This window comes from Actinia tenebrosa, unplaced genomic scaffold (assembly GCF_029948245.1).
Source record: "Actinia tenebrosa isolate PJP-AT-01 unplaced genomic scaffold, QUT_ActTen_1.0 PGA_scaffold4__44_contigs__length_22323623, whole genome shotgun sequence".
NCBI classification, from domain to species: Eukaryota; Metazoa; Cnidaria; class Anthozoa; order Actiniaria; family Actiniidae; genus Actinia; species Actinia tenebrosa.
The window spans coordinates 5,477,414-5,499,454 of NW_028292581.1; the positions used below are offsets into that span (position 1 = coordinate 5,477,414).

The 22,041-nt window shown below is 36.6% G+C and overlaps 2 protein-coding genes and 1 long non-coding RNA gene across 5 annotated transcripts; 2 read left to right on the top strand and 1 right to left on the bottom strand.

The window, feature by feature from the left end:
• Positions 1-1,077: 1,077 nt before the first annotated feature.
• Positions 1,078-11,703, top strand: LOC116298309 (cyclin-dependent kinase 5). Of its 3 annotated transcripts, none has more exons than XM_031706710.2 (13): positions 1,078-1,264; positions 1,394-1,482; positions 1,578-1,645; positions 3,558-3,618; positions 4,473-4,529; positions 4,776-4,871; positions 4,968-5,042; positions 5,589-5,685; positions 6,074-6,143; positions 6,305-6,365; positions 7,045-7,125; positions 7,824-7,934; positions 10,708-11,703. In XM_031706710.2, the coding sequence occupies exons 1-12, from the start codon at positions 1,228-1,230 to the stop codon at positions 7,917-7,919; spliced, it is 888 nt and encodes a 295-aa protein (XP_031562570.1). In that variant the 5' UTR covers positions 1,078-1,227; the 3' UTR covers positions 7,920-7,934; positions 10,708-11,703. The 3 variants fall into 3 exon arrangements, with proteins under 3 accessions (XP_031562570.1, XP_031562571.1, XP_031562569.1); XM_031706711.2 differs by having other exon boundaries at positions 10,712-11,703; XM_031706709.2 differs by lacking the exon at positions 10,708-11,703 and having other exon boundaries at positions 1,079-1,264; positions 7,824-8,168.
• LOC148906918 (uncharacterized) lies at positions 11,683-12,653 on the bottom strand. The gene is made up of 2 exons (XR_016121140.1): positions 12,477-12,653; positions 11,683-12,267 (listed from the first exon to the last, which is right to left on the bottom strand). It is a non-coding gene; the product is annotated as an uncharacterized LOC148906918 (long non-coding RNA).
• On the top strand, positions 12,646-21,433 carry LOC116298307 (uncharacterized). Its single transcript, XM_031706707.2, has 4 exons — positions 12,646-14,449; positions 14,899-15,324; positions 19,316-19,776; positions 20,347-21,433. The coding sequence occupies exons 1-4, from the start codon at positions 14,011-14,013 to the stop codon at positions 20,539-20,541; spliced, it is 1,521 nt and encodes a 506-aa protein (XP_031562567.2). The 5' UTR covers positions 12,646-14,010; the 3' UTR covers positions 20,542-21,433.
• The last annotated feature ends 608 nt before the right edge of the window (positions 21,434-22,041 follow it).

Here is a 22,041-nt window from a genome sequence, read left to right on the forward strand (position 1 = left end):
TGGCACACTCATAAACAAGTTATTAGTGCTCCTTGTTAGACAGGCTAGAGCATAAAACTGATCAAGGACAACAGGCGTATAACATAATCAATTTTTAATTGGCTCCTAGCAACCCTTTATGCTTAATATACTGCAAAAAACCGCAAAAAAAGAATATCGCGTTCAACAAGGCGTTATACTGCTGTCCGACTGGTATCAATTTGCTTCCACCCATTTTATTTAAAGTAACTCATAGAACTGAATAAAATGGATACGCACTTGAAATTGTATTCGTTGAATGAGTGAGATATATAGCTTGAAATATATATCTAACTTAATTTAAAAAGGGCGGTTTTTGACATAAACGATTTGCTCTAAATTTCTCGGCCACCATAGCGAAGCAATGGGCGGATTTAGGGGGATGGCATACTCCCTTTTCATTTTAAAATATTTTTTCCCTTCGATATGTTTGTGTGAAATATACCCAGAACGCCGGCAGACTCCTGGAAACCACATTTTACATGAAATTCATTGTAGAACTTCACTCGAAACCGCCTGCATTCATGGCTTGGCGTTATCGGTTTTCAGTGAAAGAAATGCCCTATAGTTTTATGGCGATTCATTTCTTGGTAGTATGGGTAACAATAAGGTTTTATAAGAGAACATAAAAGTCTCTTGCAGTTTCAGTGCTAGTGACTTTGGGAGTACGAAAGACTTTGTCAAATATTTCAACACTTATTGCGTATTTTTTCCCGCTCTACTTTTAAATTTTTGAATTTTCCGTCATCGTTGTATGTCTTTTTTTTTTTTAGGATGTCCTTTCCTCTAACATTTCTCATTTTTTATATTTTCTTTTCTTGGCTTCTCCCTTCTTTTTTTCTTAGTCTCTTCTTTCCATTTAATTCCGTTTCTTTTCTCGTTTTCTTTAAATTGATTATTATTATTATTATCATTTTCTTTATTTGTCTAATTTACTTTTTTTTTTCTTTTTCTTTTCTTTTTCTTTTCTTTTTGTTTCCTTTTTCGCTAATTATTTATTCCTGTTGTAAGTCAGCGCCCTACCCTATTAGTTCCAGTAACTACCGTGATAACCCGAGGAAGGCCTGGAAGATATTGTTTTCAAGTCGCCCAAAAGAAGAAAAGGGCTTTGTATTTGAAACACGACAAGAAAGAACGACATTTTTATGCCTTTATTTTAATTCATATTGACTTTAGAACCTTATTTTATAAAATACATGTATTTATAGAATGCAGAAATATGAGAAACTGGAAAAGATTGGCGAAGGTAAGCGAGTGATCAGAGGGTTGAAGATGATGTCATAATTTTGGTTTATACCGGCTTGGGCGAATTTAATTGTCATTTTGTGATTTTGATCTGTCAAAGTCGTTCATAAAGGTAATTTCTGTCATTTAGGAACCTATGGAACAGTATTTAAAGCAAAGAATAAAGAGAGCCATGAGATTGTAGCGCTTAAACGTGTGAGACTTGATGATGATGATGAAGTAAGTTGCTGAACAAAATATGATAATTTTGGAAATCAAACAAAATCGATGACAGCAAGATCTTTCGTGATGGAATTTTTTAAATTTTTTGTTAGGGTGTTCCAAGCTCAGCCCTGAGAGAAATATCTCTTCTAAAGGAATTAAAACACAACAATATCGTAAGGTTAGTCTGGTTAATACCTCGTTTTAAAAAAAGTTAATAATAATATAATTTATATAGTGCTATACATACATTGCTTTCATAAGCGTTTTAAGGTTGTTTCTCAAAAAATAAGCCTATCTTAGTTTCTTTTTTTCTTTTTGTTGTCACCAAAACAACGTGTCATTTATAAGTTATTATAAAGTCTTTACACTGTACATTACAAGGTCAGAAATTAAGATGAACAAATTACTTATATTTTCAAGGTTTTTCTTTTCTAAAAGGGGAACTAAATTGTTTTTATTGTTTTAAATTAAAATTTTAGAAAAGGTCATACCAGGTGATCTCAGGAATGCACGCAAAGGGATGTAGTTTTTTTTGTTTTTCTGGGTACTTCGCTTTTCATTTTATTTATTTATTTTTTCATTTTTCCTATCACTTTATTTTTATGGGGTCGTAGTATTCCCAGTGTTGTAGTTTTTCCGGGGTCTTCAATCTCCAGTCTACCTGTAAGTTTTTACAGCCTTTGTTTTTCAGACGCCTGAGCTAAAAGTAGTTAAATTCGACAATGCTTTCTCTTATGGAGACAGCATGGTCGAGTGGTCATAGCGTCACCACCTTTACGACATTCGCAAGAAAGATTTATCTAAACCAGTTGCTCGGCACTTTAACTCTGCTAATCACTCTGAGCTTAATGCTATTGTTTTTGGTCTGTGTTTAACCCACTGCAGCAACAATCATCGTAAAACGAAAGAAATGAGCTTAATTCATTCACTTGGCACCGTTAATCCCCACGGGATGAACGAACGCTTCGCTTATAATTAAGTTATTTCCCACCTATTGTTGCTTTCGATCCTTTTGTTTTCCTTTGTTTTATGGCTTGCTTTTTTCTTATTGGTTTGTTTTCTCTCTCCTCTACTATATAAACATCTCTCTGACTCTTACTTTCTATTGACTCCGACGAAGGACTAACGTCCGAAACATCAGTTCCTATTTTCACTACGGTGTATAACTTATCAAGATCTACAATAACTGTTTCATTAGAAACACCGACGCAGTCCACGCTAGTGTTTACTAGCCATCATCTATTTATTGTTATTAATTAATTATTATTAATTAGTACACAATAGAATATCTGGTGTTGAAGAAATACAGAGCACTTGCTGTGTGCAGTTGTATAAACCTGGTGCAACTATTTAAAAATTAAACTATCCAAAACAATGCAAATCCTTCAAATAATTTGGATAGTGTTCAACAATCAAACGTAATTGAACTAGCCAATTTGAACTAAAATCAAATCATAATGAACTTCCACACCATAATTCTAATTTGATTATAAATATTCTATTGCCTAAACAATCAGTAAACAATCAAATAATTAAAGCTCAATTGAAATTTTGTTCAGTTTCATTCCATTATGCAGTAGTTACTCCAGGCTAGGTATGGATAACAAGGGGGATAACACAAGAGAAATGTTAGGAGAAGTTATGTACAGTCTTGGACAAAAACAGTTGAGAATTTTTCATCCAAGGATCATGAAATAGTAGAATTTCCCTTATTAAAAAAAATATTGTCAGTACCCCCTCTCCCCCATGACAATGTTGGTCACAGCAGGCAAAGCAGCCCTGTCTCCCTCGAAACAACATTGTTTAGGGAGGGATCAGAGGGGGTCATTTTAATGGGAATTTTTCATGTTTTTCTCAAAATTTTTGACCAAGATTGTAGGCTCCTTTTTTGCAGAGTTCTTAGTGTCTGTTGTAATGTCATTAGTCTGTATCATATTAGTATGCATAACTGGAGGTTACAGCTGTACCAAGTGGTTACCAAGATGGCTTGTTCAATTTTGATAACTTTCAAAACATCACTTGTACTATAAATTCCAAATTGTACTCAAGATCATGTGATTTCCTATACTTATTTTATGATTCTCTAACAGACTCCATGATGTCTTGCACAGTGAAAAGAAGTTAACTCTGGTTTTTGAATTCTGTGACCAGGTATTATTAACTCACCTGCTAATCATGAGAAATTGTTCTAAAGTGATCTCTCCGTTCAGGCTTTGATTAAAAATAAGCATCCACTTTTTCTCAAAATCGAAGAACCTCGAGATCATTTATTTATTAAAGCTATTATCACTCACACATTATTCTAGAATTTAGTGTGTTATAATATGCTGGTTTTCAAGAGGGGCAAAAAGAAACCTCTACCATAATCATGGTAGTCTCCCAACCAACAAACTTCACAAAAAGACATTGCCAAGTGCAGACCACAATGGTGAGAGGCGAGCTGTAAACCACCACCCCACCCATGCCACCCAAGAGAGGTGATAATTAGAATAACTTTGTTCCATGCTCCATTCAGTAAATGATAATGAAACTCATATTATGTACTCATTGACTGAGTGGGACAGCCGTACGGGAAAATGTTTGGCTCAAGGTGATGCCGTACGGACCGAGTGTAGCGAGGTCTGTACAAATGACCGAGAGCTGAAATATTTTCCCGTACAGCCTGACCTAACTCAGTCAATAAGCATTTTATCACATGACCCTCACAAAAAGAAAAATAATAAAATAAAAGAAAGAAAATATGGTCGCAGGTTTCGAGCAAGGTCATAGGGATTCCCACGGCCCTGCTCACTCAAAGCCGTACAGCCCTGCTCACGCCATTTTCCTGAAGATTTCTTAAGAGCGTGCGCCCAGGCAGATATGGGTCATATGATAGTTAAAAATATCAAGTGAAAAAAAAAAAAAGAAAAAAAAAAAAGGCTCGCAATTCAATTGATAAAAACAATACCTTATAGTTTCTCAATTCAGTATTAGATGGTAATAAGAATATGTTATTTCCTTTCTAGGACCTTAAAAAGTACTTTGATAGCTGTCAAGGAGAAGTTGATGCCCATGTTGTTAAGGTTCAGCAGTAGTATATTTGGTAGTACTTTTTTTTATTTTAGAAACAGTTGAAGCAGATATAATACCTTACACTCCAGAAGTTATTGTTTGAGTGAATGCCAGACCTTGAGGATAGTTAACCATGTCTGGAACCCAGCTAGTAACAGAGCAAATAGGGCTGGAACATAACATTTTTTCTTACTTTTCATGATAACCAAATTTATGTCTTCTTTTGTAAGATGGTTTTAATTGTTGTTTTTTTTCAGTCATTTATGTTCCAACTTCTCAGAGGACTTGCTTTTTGCCATAGCCATAATGTTTTACACAGAGATCTCAAACCTCAAAACTTGCTCATCAACAAGGTACTGATTCATTCATTCATCTGAAAAAATATTTATTTTTTTACAATTTTCATTTTGTTTCAAGATTCTAAGTTGTTTTTACATTGTATGTACCAGGATGGTGAGCTGAAATTAGCTGACTTTGGCCTTGCAAGGGCTTTTGGTATTCCTGTGAGATGCTATTCAGCAGAGGTACCTAAAAAAATACTATTAAATGCAATTGCAACAATATATTATTCTATTTGTAATATATTATTCTTTTATAAATTAATATACCACAAAAACTTTGCAAGATAACATTTTCACAATCCTCTAACTGTTACATACTTTCCTGCAGTACAGAACTCAAGTAATGGTTATAAATCTCATGTTCTGATTGATTGATAGCTACTGTAGCAAATGCTTTGCCTTTAGGGGAGCACACAGCACATACATGTCATGCACATGCACACATTATATATATCGCATCATTCAGGCTGGTATCCAAATAGCGGTCACTGTAATTTTTTTTTTCAATATATATTGAAAAATGAAAAAAGTTGGTTTCTCTGTTGAACCGTTGTGTGCAGTTTTGTATAATATTAGCAGTTGTGGATTGGCAGTTGATACAACTCTTGGGAAGTGTTGAGAAGCACTACATGTATATGGGAGTTACCCTTGGTACATGTATTTAAAACTTTTGAATGTCATGTAAATTGTGTAACTGCCTAGTAAGTTATATATCATTTGGATCCTTAGGTGGTAACCCTGTGGTACCGCCCACCAGATGTGTTGATGGGAGCTAAACTTTACTCAACCTCAATTGATATGTGGTCAGCTGGTTGCATATTTGCTGGTAAGTGCAACTGAGCAAATCATGCAATAGATGTTTTGCACCATCCTGTGTTCACACCCTTATATGGCTTGGGCTTCCTGTGATTAGATGGCAGAACAATAAAATCCCTTTGCTCTACGGCCTCATCCAAATTTAGAAGTCCTTGGAATTTTCCTTGTCCAATTATTTCTTAATTGGACAGCATGGAGTCCTATTACATATACTAATTGGCATTGAGTCTTGAAAGGAATTATGGGTCATAATATTGTGATACCTGGTATGTCTACCCCCAATAACATCTCATATTTAGTGTCTGAGACGTTTACATGGAATCATGATCAATATGTTTTATTTTGATCCATTTCACTATACAATCGACCTTCATTCTTTTTTCCTTTTCTGACAATAGAAATGGCAAATGGAGGAAGACCATTGTTTCCAGGAAATGACATTGAAGATGAATTACGGAGAATATTTAAGTATCCTCTTTATAATTGAAAATGTATTATCTGTGCTTTATAGCTACTTAAAGTGCTTGCAGAAAATAATATAAAATTGGATATTCTCTGAAGATATGTACATTGAAAAAAGGTGTTTGGTACTTACCATTCCATTTTATGCATCCTTGACTGAACTTCAGAATTCTTGGCACACCCACCAATGAATCTTGGCCTAATGTAACTAAACTACCTGACTATAAAGTAAGTAATGTAACTTTCAGTGGTCATTTTAATCAAAGCTAAGTATAGAGCTACAGGTACAAAGTCCCAGAGAGAGGATTTTTGATGGGGGGGGAGGGGGTACTTGTTACAATGGACAAAGGCGGGAACACCTATGAGGTTTCAGGGGCAGGCTTCACCAAAAAGAATTCTAAATTGAGACACTTGGTATTTGGATTTCTAGCATTTTGAGGGGCATTTACAACATATTCATTCCATTGGCTATTGATATTTTAAATAACAAACAAGTAATTTAATGGTGGCACCCCTCCCCTCCCTCCCTGCAGTCCCTGCACTTTTAGGATGTCAATTGAAGTTTTTGGTTTACCTTTCATTCAGCTAGATAAGTTGATTTTTGAAGTTTGAGCAAATCTGTGCCTTAGAGTTTCTTGCAGTTCCTTTTTCCTAGTGACTCCTTTATTATTTCTACAGCCTTGTACCATGTTACTTTTACTATTTAAACTATAAAGTTAAAGTGTTCTCCCATCAGTAAAATCGTACCCTGGGGTCCAGAGGAATTATTAATTATCACTCAATGACATTTCCTCACTAGCTCAGGCTACTAAAATTGGAGGTACATCAATTGCTAATATTGACCTTCACTATGTTGCAAATTATAATGTTAATATATTTGATGTAATTGTTGGCCTTTATCTCTCAGGAATTTGCGCCTCAAGGCACATCTGTATCTCTAGAACTCGTTGTACCAAAACTTGGTGTTACAGGGAGAGACTTATTACAGGTAAGAATGCTTCTTTTTCTTTTTTTTTTCCGTTTTTTTTTATCACAAACATATGAATGCCTTATGGTGATCTTCCATCAGATGTTTATCAACAGTTCAATAGGTAATGCACTTTGGATTCTGATATCAAGTGCATATTCATCAAAATAAACATAGCATGTTATGCCTAAAAATGAGAAAAATGTTTTGTTGTCAGTCAAAGTCAAGCACTATGGTCGACATGTGCTACCTTAAGCTCTTCCCACTTTGTAATTCATGCCTTGGGTCACAGGTTCATTTCCTTACTGAGCCACATGTGTGAGTCGAGTTTGTTTCACTGATGTGCTGCCCTCCCCCTTGCCAGGAGAGTTTTCTCCAATTTAGCTGTTTGTCCTCAGGCTCCATTTGAAAATTCATTTTTACTCAAACTCATTTCCTTTCTCTTAGACGGAGGGGAGGGATGCACTAGACCCCTTGCATGTGACGTCAAAGCAGCTCATTTTGGAGGGCAAAAATAGAATGTCAATCTCCTGAGAATTGAAAAACTATTGTTATGTCCTCCAAATTGAGCTGCATTCCGACGTGCTGCAAGGAGTCTATGCCCTCGTAATAGTTTAACTTCATTTTAGATACCAATCGTTGTCAGTTTTCGAATTATAGCCGCTGCGTACGAGACTGTCTTCCAATCTGACTTCTATTATTATACTTTTTTTTAACAGAAATTATTAGTACTCAACCCAGCACACAGAATATCGGCAGAAGACGCCATGAAACATCTATACTTCGCTGATCTTAGTCCAACATTCAGAGGCTAACAAGGAATGTACATGGTGACTATATATACCTTGATTATCTACGGTATCTTCTCTTCTTCTTCTTCTTCTTACCTATATTCTATGTGCTGATGCACTATAAGTACCATAAGTTAACTACGAAGACAAAGGTTTTCCCGTCATCCGCCGCTTGCAGTGGACCCAACACCATGCCGACTGTGTTTTCCACTTACACAGCCTTGTATTGTAAAATGATAAAATACATAATATTAAAATCAAATTTTAACGATCTATACATAGACAGTAAGCCACATTCATTCAGACACTTTGGACGGTCGGTGTTGGTCACTCCCCCTTCCCTCCCCTCCCTCCCTATTTGTGTGTGTAGGGGAGGGGGGTTCCGAGGGATGAACTCTGTTTGTTGGGTCAAATTTTCTTCGCAATATTTTTCAGTTTCAAACTAAGAATCGCAATGCAGACAAGTCTTTTTTGCATGAAACTCAAACAAAGAATCATCATGTTCTTAAGAAAGTGATATACCCTAGATCAAGTTATGCGTTGAAAAGAATTCGTAATGAAGAGGTCTAGAGTTCGCTAATAGCATTTGTTTGCTCGTACCCTGGGTGGTCCCTCTTCAGAAACCTTTAGAATCTATTGCGCTCTTAATTCATCTCCACTTCAAATATTTGAATCTTCTAGAGCTTATCAAATCTAAGAGGCAGGGAAGATCTGAAGTCGTTCATCATTTGCCTCAGCTTTTAAAAACATGGGGTCAGCTTATCGAGGTCATTTATTTGTTGAGAAGAAGAAAAACAACAAATATCCAAAAGAAATTAAATTTATGAGAAAATATATACTAGACCTCAAGAATAAGTAATCAATTATTAATTAACACTGATCGAAGGCTCGAGGCCCAAAACATCAGAAAAAAATTTTCTTTTCTATACGATCCTCAAATATTTTTATCTTGATTAACGATGTTGCTCACTTCAAACTTTTCATTATTCTATAGAATATTGGGAAAAAATGACCAAAGCATAAGGAAATTGGTTACGAATTCCGCCTCTTCCTTTCCTTGATCCTCCTTGGCTTTTCGTTTTAGTGACCACTAGACATCCCTACAAAGGGAAACACCAATTGACCCTTTTAAAAACTGGATAAGTCGGATATCAGTTTAGTTATCCCCCACTTGTCACCTAAACCGGCAATTCTTAAAGTCAAGGCACTTAGTAACCCTCAATAACGACTGGAATAAACATTTATGTAGTGATAGATAACTATGAAGTTTGATAACATGAGACACTCATTCGAGTGAAGGCATTTAACCCGCAAAATCAAAAAAAAAAAAAAAAATACTAGTCGACATGTAATATCAAAGACACACAAAAGAAAACAATGGAATTAGGGTCTACTAAAGTGTATTAGTTTAATATCTATTTCACGGGTCTAGTGACTTCACTCTATAATCATATATACAGGGATGGACTCGGATATAGAGTGGAATTTAGACTCAGATATAGAGATTCGTGCCCTGTGATTGGTCGAGCGGCCAGTGACTCTGAGACGACAATCACGGCTCGAGCGGTGATTATGAGGTCTCCCAAAGTTTGCCAGAGCGAAAGTAATATTAAAACGTTTTTTAATTCTGAATTTCAACTTAAACAACTAATACCCTCAGGCTGATTGATTTCGGGGAATATTTATCTCGCCACTCGAAGACTTGCGGTTCGGTAAATATTCACCTATAATCACTTTGCGTTCGGCGAATAAGTGTTAAATAACTGTCTGAGCCCGGTTGTACGAAGCCTGGATAGCGCTATCCAACGGATAAATCCTTATCCAGTGGATAAGTCGATGCTGTTATCCAATAAATGTATCCACTGGATAAGATTTATCCGTTGGATAGCGCTATCCAGGCTTCGTACAACCGGGCCCAGTAGGATTATTTATATAGGCGTGGATGTATTTGTAGCTCACTAATATGAGACTGCTTATCACGTTGCAGTGGATCGATAGTGTTCACATTTGCATCGCTTTGGTCCACAACCCCAACCCCCATCCCCCATCCCTTTTGGGCCGCTATGCAGGCTCAGTATCTTCACAATCTTATATACTCTTTACTGATGTCGTGCTTCCACTAATGTTGCTCGTTTTTATAGGCATAAGAGAAATTGATAGATGATCGATGATAGTCAGTTCAGTCAAGTTTATCTTCAATGATCTCCGCCAAAGTTATTCATTATAGTGACTTACACATTTTTGGAGCACCAGATAAAATCATAACCCTTTCTGCTCTTGCAGTATATTTTAAAAAGACGGTCCTGTTCGGTTGTTTGTTTTTAAATTTTCGTTGATTTTTTTTTTTTTTTTTTTCTCCCTAAAAAAGTATATTCCATAAAGACAAAATAAGCGGATTAGAGCATTGCATAAGACAAAATAAGATTAGACCAAAGTTTTAAACAAGTACCATACTGCATTTCAAAGATGACATTGCAGAAAAGATTACCTAAACTAGACAATACTAATTCTTTACATCTGATTGACAGGAGTAAATAGACCGTTAATAAACAACTTGGTTCAAACTAGCTCAGTAGCCCAAACGTTACCTCAGACTATAAACATATATAGGTCTGAGTTTGGTTTTTCTGCTTTTAAAAGTAAGAAGAACTGAGTTTGCCATACTAAAGGACATTGGATTAAAAAAACCTTAAGAGAAAGTATCATCTATACTGCTTAATCCCTCAAAAATTACTCGGTCACTGAATAGAACACTTTATTAGTTTACTTTTATCGTCATTCCTGATAAATTTTTTTTATTTTTTCCTTCAAGTCAGTCATCTTACCAGACTAAGACCAGACCAAACAGTACGCCTTACCATCTTGGAATGGGTCGATTCTGGACTTTGTCAATCGTGAATCGCGGTCATGCAAGTGGCTGGATCACCCCTGAGTCATTGCAGATATATAGGATAGATTTAAGAGCATTTATTTTAAATAATCTGCTTTTCCTGGGCGTAGGTTAAAATTAGACTGCGGTAGATGAACACGAAGATAAGTTGGAATTTACGTTATCATTCCTGCCACACTTGTATGTTACGTTATGCTCTGCAAGTGGAAGTCCTAACTACGCCCCGCGGTTTTCATTAAGATATTCGTTGGAAACTGAACTGAAATGGAATTCTTGAGAAGAGCCGGTTGACATCAAAGTAAGCCCTGATTTCTTTTTAATTTGAAAATCGCTTTGTTTCTAAAAATGAAGGAACATTAAGATAACCCCGCTGTCCCACGGTTTCCTCCCCTTCTTGAGTTATCGCAACAGGTACTCGGAAATACGTCGCCATTCATTCAACTTCGCCAAAATTCAAAACTCATTAATTCTGCGTTACTTACCTCCATGGGCTTGATAATGAAGCATCCTAGCGAAGTTAGACAACCCAGACAAACTATCTAAACCTCTTACTTATATTTCATATGTCCGGGGATCGTCGTTGAAAGCTGAATACCCATCCTTCCGTCCTGTAATACGCATGCCCAGTTCGAACCATCTGACTATGTACATATTATATACATAAATATACTAACGTGACTAAATCCCAGAGAAATTAAACGTTCTTTTATAGGACTGTTAATTTAATTCACCACTAAAATCACGAATGCAAAAAAAAAAAAAACTTTGTCTTTGAGAATCAAAGAAGTGAGCACTGAGTGGAAACTATACTTAACATTAACCCTATTACCGTGGTGGAAACCAGATAAATCATTTTAAATTCGTAGTGGTTAGGTTAGGGGAAAGAATTCAAAAAAATTGGTACGAAAATATTTTTTTTATTTGTCTGTCTTTCTGTCTGTCTCTCTACATTTTAAACTCTTTAAAAAAATTTTTTTTTTCGTTTTGTTACACTGTTGGTTGAGCCTCACCGATCAATGCCGATTAATAATTGCCGTCAAACAAACCTTACTCCATATGACTTTGTAACGATACTTAAGAGAAAATCTTTACAGAATTTCCCTATACACTATTTTATCCACTATTATTGCTTGACCACGACATTTACAAGGTCCATCTATACTGAATCACTATTTACAGTCTGTTAATTTTCTTGACAGAAGTCTGTGTCTAATTCTTATTTTACCAGTTACTTCCGTCTATAGAGAATGCATCTACTTCGTTTATCGGAAATCCGGGATTTTCTTTGCTTGATTTTCTAGGCTAAAAATTGCGAAGCTTTATAGAACATCGATCTTGGGATATCTATTTGGAACGGTATATATAGGGCTTAAGCAAGTCATTAGCAGACGGTATTTTTCGACTAATACATCTTTCCGCTATGTGTGCCAGCTCGTGTTCATACGGTTCTGCACTTTCAAATTACCCAAGTGTATTCCACACCTAGTGATGAAAAAATAAATTTTGTAACTTTAATTTTAATTTTTTATTTTTTTTATTTTTTCGGATTGGCGTTCCTGTTTCTATAGGGACAACTATGTATCTTATTAGCACACTCTGTATAAAAAGACGCAATAATTAATACAGCTTTTTTTTTCAAGGTAATACATGCTCATCGGGGTACTCTATTACCATACAAGATGACCACTTACCGCCACATCATTACTTTTCTGGACTATCATAGCGGTGCAAAACCGACTTCTTATTAAGCGAAAAACAATCTGATATTTAGCCGAGCTCAATTCGTTTTTCAGTCCTCGCATGCGTACCGCTTCATTTAATCCCAGCGGTCAACAATGTTTGCGGTGACCTTTATTATGGAGAGAACAATAGCTACCGCCCCCTTTCTCAGTAGGTTTTGTTCTCTAAATTAGTTAATTTTTCACAATTAAATCCTTTACAATTTATTAAATTCGCATCACAAAATCCCGAATGACTTGGCGTAAATAGTCTTCTTTTGATCAGAGCGCAGATGGAGTTCGTTGTGCCGACAATCGAGCCGGGCAACAAGGTTCCATGTGAAGCAAGGATATTATTTACGTTTTTTTCAATGCTGATCCTTCAATATATATACAAAGATTATGCGGATCGCTCCTAAATAAGCTTGTTTAATTGAGTAATATTTCCATCTGCCTTTATTTTCGTGCAACCAAAAAGAGACTTAGTCCAGCCAACTTAAATTTGACCTTTTGAAGAAAGCAGTTTTATTACACGGCATCGGCAGTCTATGTACAGCTTATACTAAGTGCCGGTCTAGATTGGAGTCTTAGAACACTTAGAGTAGAACTTGATTGGAAGAAGGTTTATAAGAAGGTTTACATTAAACTCACGCTCCGATAAATCACTGAATGGACCAATTATCAGCAGCTTTTTCATCAATATTGGAGATATACATCAGGATGGAAAAACACGGCGCCCCCTGTTTGTGTCCTAGGCGGCTTTAGATTGTAATGTTATTAGCGTCTAAGAGTATCATTTCGTTCAATTAAACCATGGTTCGTTTGTTGAATTGCGGCACTTTGAGACGAGCTGCAGAAAACGAGAAAAAGTGACCTTTCAACCACATACGTTTTACTGAATGACTGGGCAATTAACTGAACGATATCCCGCAACCACTTGCAAAGCAGGACACCAGTTAGTCATTTCTCCTAAGAATTTTCTAGCATTCCTCACTATCTTTCAAAGTGCTAAAAGAAAAGAAAATCGTCTTTAAGAGGGCGTGAGATATACGCAAACATTAATTCCTTTTCGAATTTCCGGGGCAGGATTTCTTAACTAAACGTTACCATATCAAACCGCAGGCATTACTATAACTCATAAAAAGATTACCAAGGTCGCGTCCACAGGTCAGAAGGGGGCATCCGGCGAATTATGGGTAACGGACAAGTTAGCGAACTCACTTGCTAAGGTCTCCGTTTCTCCCAAGTTGCCTGGATATTGCTAACACAATTAGCGCAGTTTTAGAAGACGCCGCGAGCCAATCACGTTCAGGCGTTGATAAAATTTATAAAGAGAAAGTTAGTGACTTGCACTCTCAAATATTCAGTGATCCGATGAAGCGGGAGATTCTGAAAGAGACTATTTAAAGGAAAGTGTGCGTTGTTTTATTGAATTGACAGTTTTTGGTCATACCTCGGGATCTTTTCTTGCCTTTATATCTTGGTTATCTTCTGGAACGAACAAGCAATGAAGTCACTGACATCATTCGCCGTTCTCTTGTGGCTCATGATAGATTTGAGTGGAAGTCTAGTGGTCCATTCCGGACAGAGAAATGCATTTAACTCAAGAATATGGAGATTGCGATTGCAAGCCGCAGTGAGGTTGATTCGCCAATATCCATGTATTAACTGGCGATCAGGCAACAGTTGCACCAGTACCCGTCAAGTTCCCGTGCAAAAAATGAATATATACATCGCTACGAAACACCAACAAAACGAACAATTGACGGCCAGACTACCAGATCGTAAACACCGCAGTCTGCTACCAAACAGTCGTAATATACACAGCGTTTTGGCTATCGATCCTTATCCTGAGGCCAGCTTCGGACATCTTGTATACATCTTCTTCGTGGAAGAGAATGCAAACCACCTCAACTGCACGCAAAACAGCACAGCGATTCTTACTGGTGAGTACAGAACTTTTGTTCTTAAACTATTTAGTCTTTTTGGTGCCCTTATAACAGGACTCGTGTATTTATGACAGTTTTGTAGTGCAAGCTTGGAGCTTGGCAAGGCTACGGCCGATCAAGAAAATACGTAGTAAAATGAAAAATATGAATAATGTGATGGGCAATGCAAGTTTAGTTCCAGTTAATGTTTGAGCAATGTCAGAAGCCTATTAGAAATCCAAAATACCTTGGTTTTACTCAGAGTTATAGAAAAACAAAACACTTATGATTTGTGCACTCGTAACCTTGTAATATAATAATATAAACTCAGTCACTCTTAGTAAAGCATCATAACTCAGTAAAAAGATTGTTATACGTATAATACAGCTAATCCGGATTTGTTAGTCGCCCCGAAGTCGGACGTTTTCTTTGCGCTTCATTCATTGAGTTTAATTCTCTCATTTAAGCATCTGGGGACTGTATGATAGCCGCTACTAAAACGCACTGCCAGAATTCAGTTGACGAGAGGAAACGAAAAAAGTGTTACATCGACTTCCTGCCCCATGTTTTCGTTGCTGGCGACCCAAGTCGGACCCAGAAACTAGTTTGTCAAGATCGACTTTTTGGATTTGGCAAGTGCAGGACTTTGACGGCTGCTCCGCCACTTCAGTGTGCCAATTCTCAACGCTGCCCTTATCCACCTAAAGCCCCACCAAAGACTTGCACCTCCAAGAGATGCGACTATGCCGTGTTAGTGTCCGGAGGATGGAACCCCTTGACAGCTCATTCTCGCCATGCAACAAACGTACAACTTTTCTGGAAATTCCTGCTTCATAACAAATTCAAAAAGGAACACATCACAACGTTTTATGGCAGCGACGGCAAAATCGAGCGTAAGTAAACCCTTGTGTTTTCATTATTGATTAGGTGAATTACCGGTCCTAGACCTTGATATGAGTCACTTATCGCGGCATTTGGAGTGCTAAATGCATCTGATGCAAATCTCGGTCGGCAAGCCCCGTTCAAAGCTGTTTAATGAATGTGGATGTGAGTGGCTTTGTTAACACCAATCTGGCTTTTCAAATGTTTAATTGCTCTATTCTACGATTCGGTTTGTTCATAGGAGTCCTAACTCTTTGATGTTCCTACGAGAAAAAGAGTGACATGCCAAAATATAATTAAAAGTGCACTAAATCTTCGCGCCGCTTGGCTTCCAAGCGCTAATTTTTTTTTCTGAAAAAAGTGTTGATGTTCTTTAGCGGCACAGATAAACGATTCGAAAATGTGATAACTAGCAAGCAGGTCACATAAAGTTCAATAGGGTCTCCGTAATTAATCTTAAAGTAAAGACGCAGTCGATTTCTTAGTAGTTCCAAAAGAAGTGTCGAGATTTTTTTCTCCTACGCTTACTTCTTATCTTTTCAACGTAGATATAAAAAGCACCTTTGATCCTACAATTGTATAAATCATCTTTAAGATAACAGAGGTCTACAAGTTTAAAAATCCTTTTTATAAACTGGATTTGACTATACCAAACATAAGCAGATGTTATTTCAATATATTGCAAATTTTTAGTTTTCTATTTCTATAAAGTGCTAAGTGAAGTCGGTGCGCCAGTAGCATCACATCAAAGTCCTTCCGACCATACAAAAAAAGTCGCTAATCGCAGCGGGAAGACCATAGCTTGTTTTTTCTATCTCGAGGAAGTTAAAAGGGAATCAGCCTGCCGTACGTAGCAACGTCCAACTAAGATGTTTATTATAGATCACGGGGTTCGATCTTTCTGGCCAATAAGGGCACGTCACTGAGTTTGATCATTTTCCCGCTTCCTTCGTTTTTCTCTCATCATACATAAAACACTCATGTTCAGTCTGCCATAATTGATGTAACAAGTGGTCCGTGAGAAAGTACTTGAAAGAACTTTAGGTTTTAACATAAGGCAAAATGCTTAAAGTCCAACCAAGCTAAAATTCGCATTTGCAGACTTTTATAATTATCACTTTTTTAGGCTTTGTGTACTGGACTTTTTAGGACAAACTTTTTTACGTGTTCATTGTCGGGCCGCTCCTTGAGTATACACAGAACGTGAAGAGAATATCAAACAACTAATATCTTTATGAGTGAACGTGCACACACAACATTAATTTCATTAGTCACTAAAGAAACGATTACAAAGAAATTAGAGCATTAAAGTACCGGTATTGCGGAATGAATAAGAAAGGAAGCTCGCCGTACACGTACGCTAGATGCATCAATAATTTCATTTTCACGTAGTAAAATCAATTAATGTTTAATTTACCCTCAGGATATTTGAGAATATACTTGTGAAATACATTTTATCACGATCATTTTTGTAATCATAATTTAGGAACGTTGGAAACAAAAACTTAATAAAGCCTTTGTCCGCTATATTTGGTTTTTGAGATCTTCATTGCCCAATTCGTTTCGCGGGACATTTGGCAATAAAACATAGAGCTTCTAGACAATAAACTGTGCTTTTCTCATAAACTCTTTCCAACTTGTTAAATTTAAGGCAGCACGTAGATTTAATGCAAACAACAGCCGTTATAACCCCCCCCCCCCTCCCTCCCGTTTTTCTCTAACCATCAGTCCTCCTTTCTCTCTCTAGTCTCGGATGGTAGAGAAGCACCATGAATGAATGCACGACTTATCGATCTTCTGAAAAGCTAGAGTTCAGCTGTTGCCAGGCAATAACCCAAAAAGAATTAATGGCTCTTAATGATTTTAAAAATAACAAAATTATTTTTCATCCATATATTTATCATCGGAGCAGCTCTCATTATTCTTATTGAGGCGCTAAGATCGTTAAACATTCTGTACGTGTGCACGAAGAACCGAAACGCGTGCCAACACAGCAGCACCTGATTTCAATTTGATTTTAATTTCAAGTTCGTCATTAGCGACATTTAATATATTTTGATTTGTTTTTGTTGGGAACGTGCGGTAGCAATTCCAATGCAATTTTCTTTTATCCCCTCAGGCAAAATAAGTTCACGTACGAAAAGACTTGACCATCTGTAGGTTGATATAATGATCTAGAACATGTAATTTACCACTGTTGGTACTATTAATAGAGGGACTGCTTATGGCATCTGGCACGATTTTAACTCAGTTATTTTTGACGATATCGGCTCGTTTTTTGTGTTGGTTTTTTTCCATTGCTTTCATAATGCCCCTGCTGATTATGCAATGCAAATTTTGCGTTTGTTGCTTCTTTCTTCCTTTTTCATTTTTATTTTCCTCGTCAATTCCTTTTCTCTTTCCTTTTCTTAACGTGTTTTTTATTTTTCTTTCTTTCCTTGTCTTCTCTTTCTTTCTCCAGTCCTCTTTTTCCCGTCCTTCTCCTCCTTACTTTTTATTATCTTTCACAAAAACTAGTACCCCAAAAGAATTTATATAAAAGGATTCAGTGCATTACATGACAAAGTTTCTCGTTTATAGGGCTCCCGTTCATAGCAGTACTTTTGTTACTGAAGAGAATACCCTGCTTAAATATAGGTTTTCATTCATTCATTACTTTAAACTACGTACATTGAATATAAAAAGTTTATAAGGCGTTTATATCATCTGCTGTCTATAATAGCGGCTTGCTGATCTTATCATGTTCAGTGCTTTTTCCACAAGCAAAAGTAACTATGTACGATTACGTATCTTAGTTTTATGAGTATTGGCTAGGTCAAGTGGCTAGGCGTTTCTTAACTTTTCAATCGCCTATTAAAATGCATTCCCGTCGGTTCTTTCCAAGTTAGGTCACCATTTGTCATACTAGATGCATATTTGAGTCATCGTGATATCCACAGTAAAGCAGTCATGAAACGTTAGTTATTTCGGTATAATATCACCGCGGACGTAGCAAGATGCTCGCGATTCAGTGATCAAAGGAAGCGCACGGCATTTCTTAAGTGGATTTATTGTAAATTTATTCGACTTAAGACACTAAGAACGTCTATGATTTCGAGATTAAATACTTATTTGAGCATCTTTACGTATTAGTGAATTAAGAAGCCACGAGTAAGAAAATGCCCACGCTGTAAGGAAGTGCCGAACAGTCTTCGAACAAAAAAAAAGTGCAATGTATAAAAACGTGCATTTTACACTAAGTGACCGTGGTCAACTTCGATAACAAGGACTCTTAATAGTATTTGATACCGTGTTCCTGCATTTATAGACAGCTATTTCAATAAGAAATTAAAAAGACTATAAGCTACAAAACAAACCAGCGAAAAATAAACATTAAAAGAAACTAAATCGGTCTTTTGACTTGGCCAGTTTGGGCCGCTAATTTTTCTGTGAAACAAAAGGTAACTCATGCTGTTTCTGTAATTACCTGCGACGCGATTCGCATTTGGCTGCTGAATTGCTTTAGATTATTCTAATGTTTATGCGGCAAACAAAAGACCCAAGGGCTAATCCTTCTTTAGCTAGCTCAGCTTGTCAAGTATTGCTTAGTTTTGATGAGAAAATGTAACTTTTTCATCCGATTAAATCATAGCTCACATGTAGGGAATCTAACCCTCAAAGTCCTTATTATATCCATGCAGTTAAGCTAAGTTATCGTTAGAGTTAACCAGTAGTTCCCCATTATTGCCTTTTATATTCTAGTATTTTAACCTTGACATCCGAAAAGAGGTCAAGTTGTAAATCCACACCCAAGGGGGCAAAATCAAGAACAAAAATTCAACACAATCCTTTCTTTTCTTTCAATGGCCATAATATTTTATCGCAAGAAAACATTAACTTTATTGGTTTTGGTGATATTCATTTTTTGCGAAATTTTAACGATTAACAAACATCTCAATGGAAACCACCTTTCACCTATTTAGCTGAGTGGATTTTTCAAGAATGTATACATTTTTGTTGCAGTTGATGGCAACCCGAAAACAACTCGAGATGCCTCGGCAGCTATGACTGATTTTGGAGTGACCGACTACATTGATAAACTTTGCAAGGCACGTTGGTGCGTGGACACTTTGGTACTCTATCTGACAGGACCAGCAAAGAGCAATGGGGCTCTTTTGATGTGGGACGTTAATGGTGATGGACTTACAGAAAACAAAGAAATGTTTGCCGTCCACGAAATTTTTAAACATCTAAAGGGCTGTACTGCCAAGCGTGTTTATATTATTGCTGATTATAGTTACTCTGGTCATTTGGTCCATAAACTCGACGAGCTTTCAAGATCAAGTCATGGGAGTTCTTATGGCCACATCACCGTTGTCGCTTCGTCGCAGGCAAACGAATACTCGTGGCGTAATGACTTCACTCAAACACTCATCAAATATGGCAAACAAACCACAACACGCTGCATTAAGCAACTTTTTCAGGTAATTAATTGATAACCAATGATTTTTAAACAACTATTGATTGATTGATTGAACATTTGATAAGGGGGTTTTCCGTTGCCATTATTAGGCTTCAAAAGCGTTGCTTGACTGGCCGCAACACGACAGATATCTACGAAATAAGTAGACACGAAATAATGTTTTTTTTTTCGGTGTTGTTGTTGTTGTAGTTGCTTTTGTTTGTTGTTGTTGTCGTTACGTTGTTGCCTCTGTAGTAGGTATTGTTTTAGACCGTCTTCAATTCGGTTAATCGTACAGATAGCACAAATCGACCTTTTGTCTCCCGCCAGAGGTCTTTACTCGCGCTAAGCGAAAATTATTCAAGCGCAGTTAATAAGCGAGCAAGTCTCAAGTGAATCCAGTACTGGATATATAGCGGGATGAAGACCTTATGGTCAAAGTGCACATGATTAGCACACTAGATCATAGACGAATAAAATGTCCGATGCTCAATAGATCGACATCTATTTTTTAGCAAATATATGTCCACTTTTTTTTTTTTTTTTTTTCATTCTTAGAATAAGACGTGATTTTTTTTTTTCTTTTTTTCAGGACGTAAAGTCAGACTTTCAAATTCGGCGACATGTGTCAATACCCTCATTTGGCGAGGGCTCGTTACATTCTGGAAATTTAACAATATACGGAGGAAACTGCGGTCTTCCTTGGAGCCAAGCGTCACACGATATGGGCTGCAAAGTCATTCCAATTACAGACTTTAGATACAGACCCAAACACAGAAACTCGTAATCGACCTATTTTACTCATAAAGCTCATTATTGTAAATAGAGAAGAAAAATCCAAATATAACCACTCTGTGTTTGAAACCATGCTGTGAAAACCATTCAGTTAACGACGTGAGGTAGACTGATCGAATCCGTAAAGATGAACAGACCTCATGAAACTGAAAACAAGATAGGTTTAGAAAACAGCATCAAAAGCAAAGCCTTTTTTAAATCCATTTTTTCCTTTTTTTTTTTCGTTCGCTTGGGCTGAATGTTTGACCGAAGTGCATGTTACGATGAAGTCTTCGTTTTTTGTTTTGTTTGTTTTTTCTTATTTTTTGAAGTTGAGAAGTAAGATTATATTTTTATTCCCATAAACTAAGAACGATATTTAAATTCAACAATTGAATCAAGATGTATAGAGTAGCAAGGCCTGATCCATACAAAGGACGCAAATATAATGTACAACCCAAAGGCCTTCTTCAAGAGTATTGTTTAGTTCGTACAAATGAAACTGCAATCCACATAGTAGTGCTAATGATAGGCTGGCTTATAGTATGAATTAGCTTGTAGTTTCTTTCCCCTAGGGAATATATATAGTCGAGCGCTAGCTTTTTTGCATTTATTTTAATTCATTTTAAAACATTTTAATGTTTGTGGGTGCTTTGATATATTTCGTTAATTTTTTAAAATTTTTGTTGGTGTTTTGATGTGATTTGATTTTTTATTACGTTGCCCTTTTTCAATCAAATTGCATTAGAGGGTTAGTTTCTTTAGCTTGATTCAAAAGAAACCTATATCGAAGATTCGTAATAATTGTAGTATATATTAGAGCGTGTTTCAGATAAATGGGTACGGTTCTGGCCGTACCATGTTATGCCATAACCTTGACTACGATAAAGCAAATGAAAACAATAGAGCAGGTGTATGTTACGTCATTGCTGCCATCTTGGTTGACGATAACAAAGCATTTCTCATTAGCTGCTCTTGTTAGATCAACCAAGATGGCGGCTTTTTCGATGTTATTCATACCTCAAGGGATTTTGAGTCACATGGTTGCAAACACTCTATTTAAAATGTTTTGTAAATCAACATTTTAAGTTTCCCACTCATACGAAAGGCACGCAGGTCAAATGCATTGATTAGCGGGGATTCAAAGCATGCTCAACGCACTTGACCGCTGAATAACATAACATTATTCAACTAGTAAACAAAGAACTATTATGAAACAGCCTTTACAGTTCTTCAATTGCTTAATAAACCGCCTTGACGACGGGATGGACAATCACTTGTAACGCCTTCAACGTTTTTTAATCTAGCAATATTTTTATAACCTGTGTTTAATACTATCAAATGTGACTAGCGACAAATAGTATTTCTTTAATGTAGATGTAATATTGCATACTAAAATATGAATTTGCTTGATTGTAAGTATAATTATGTAATTTAAAAATATGTGAAATATTACGTGCGCAACTTGTGCAGATTTTTGGCTAGTTTTGCGAGTGGTATATTGTCAAATTGC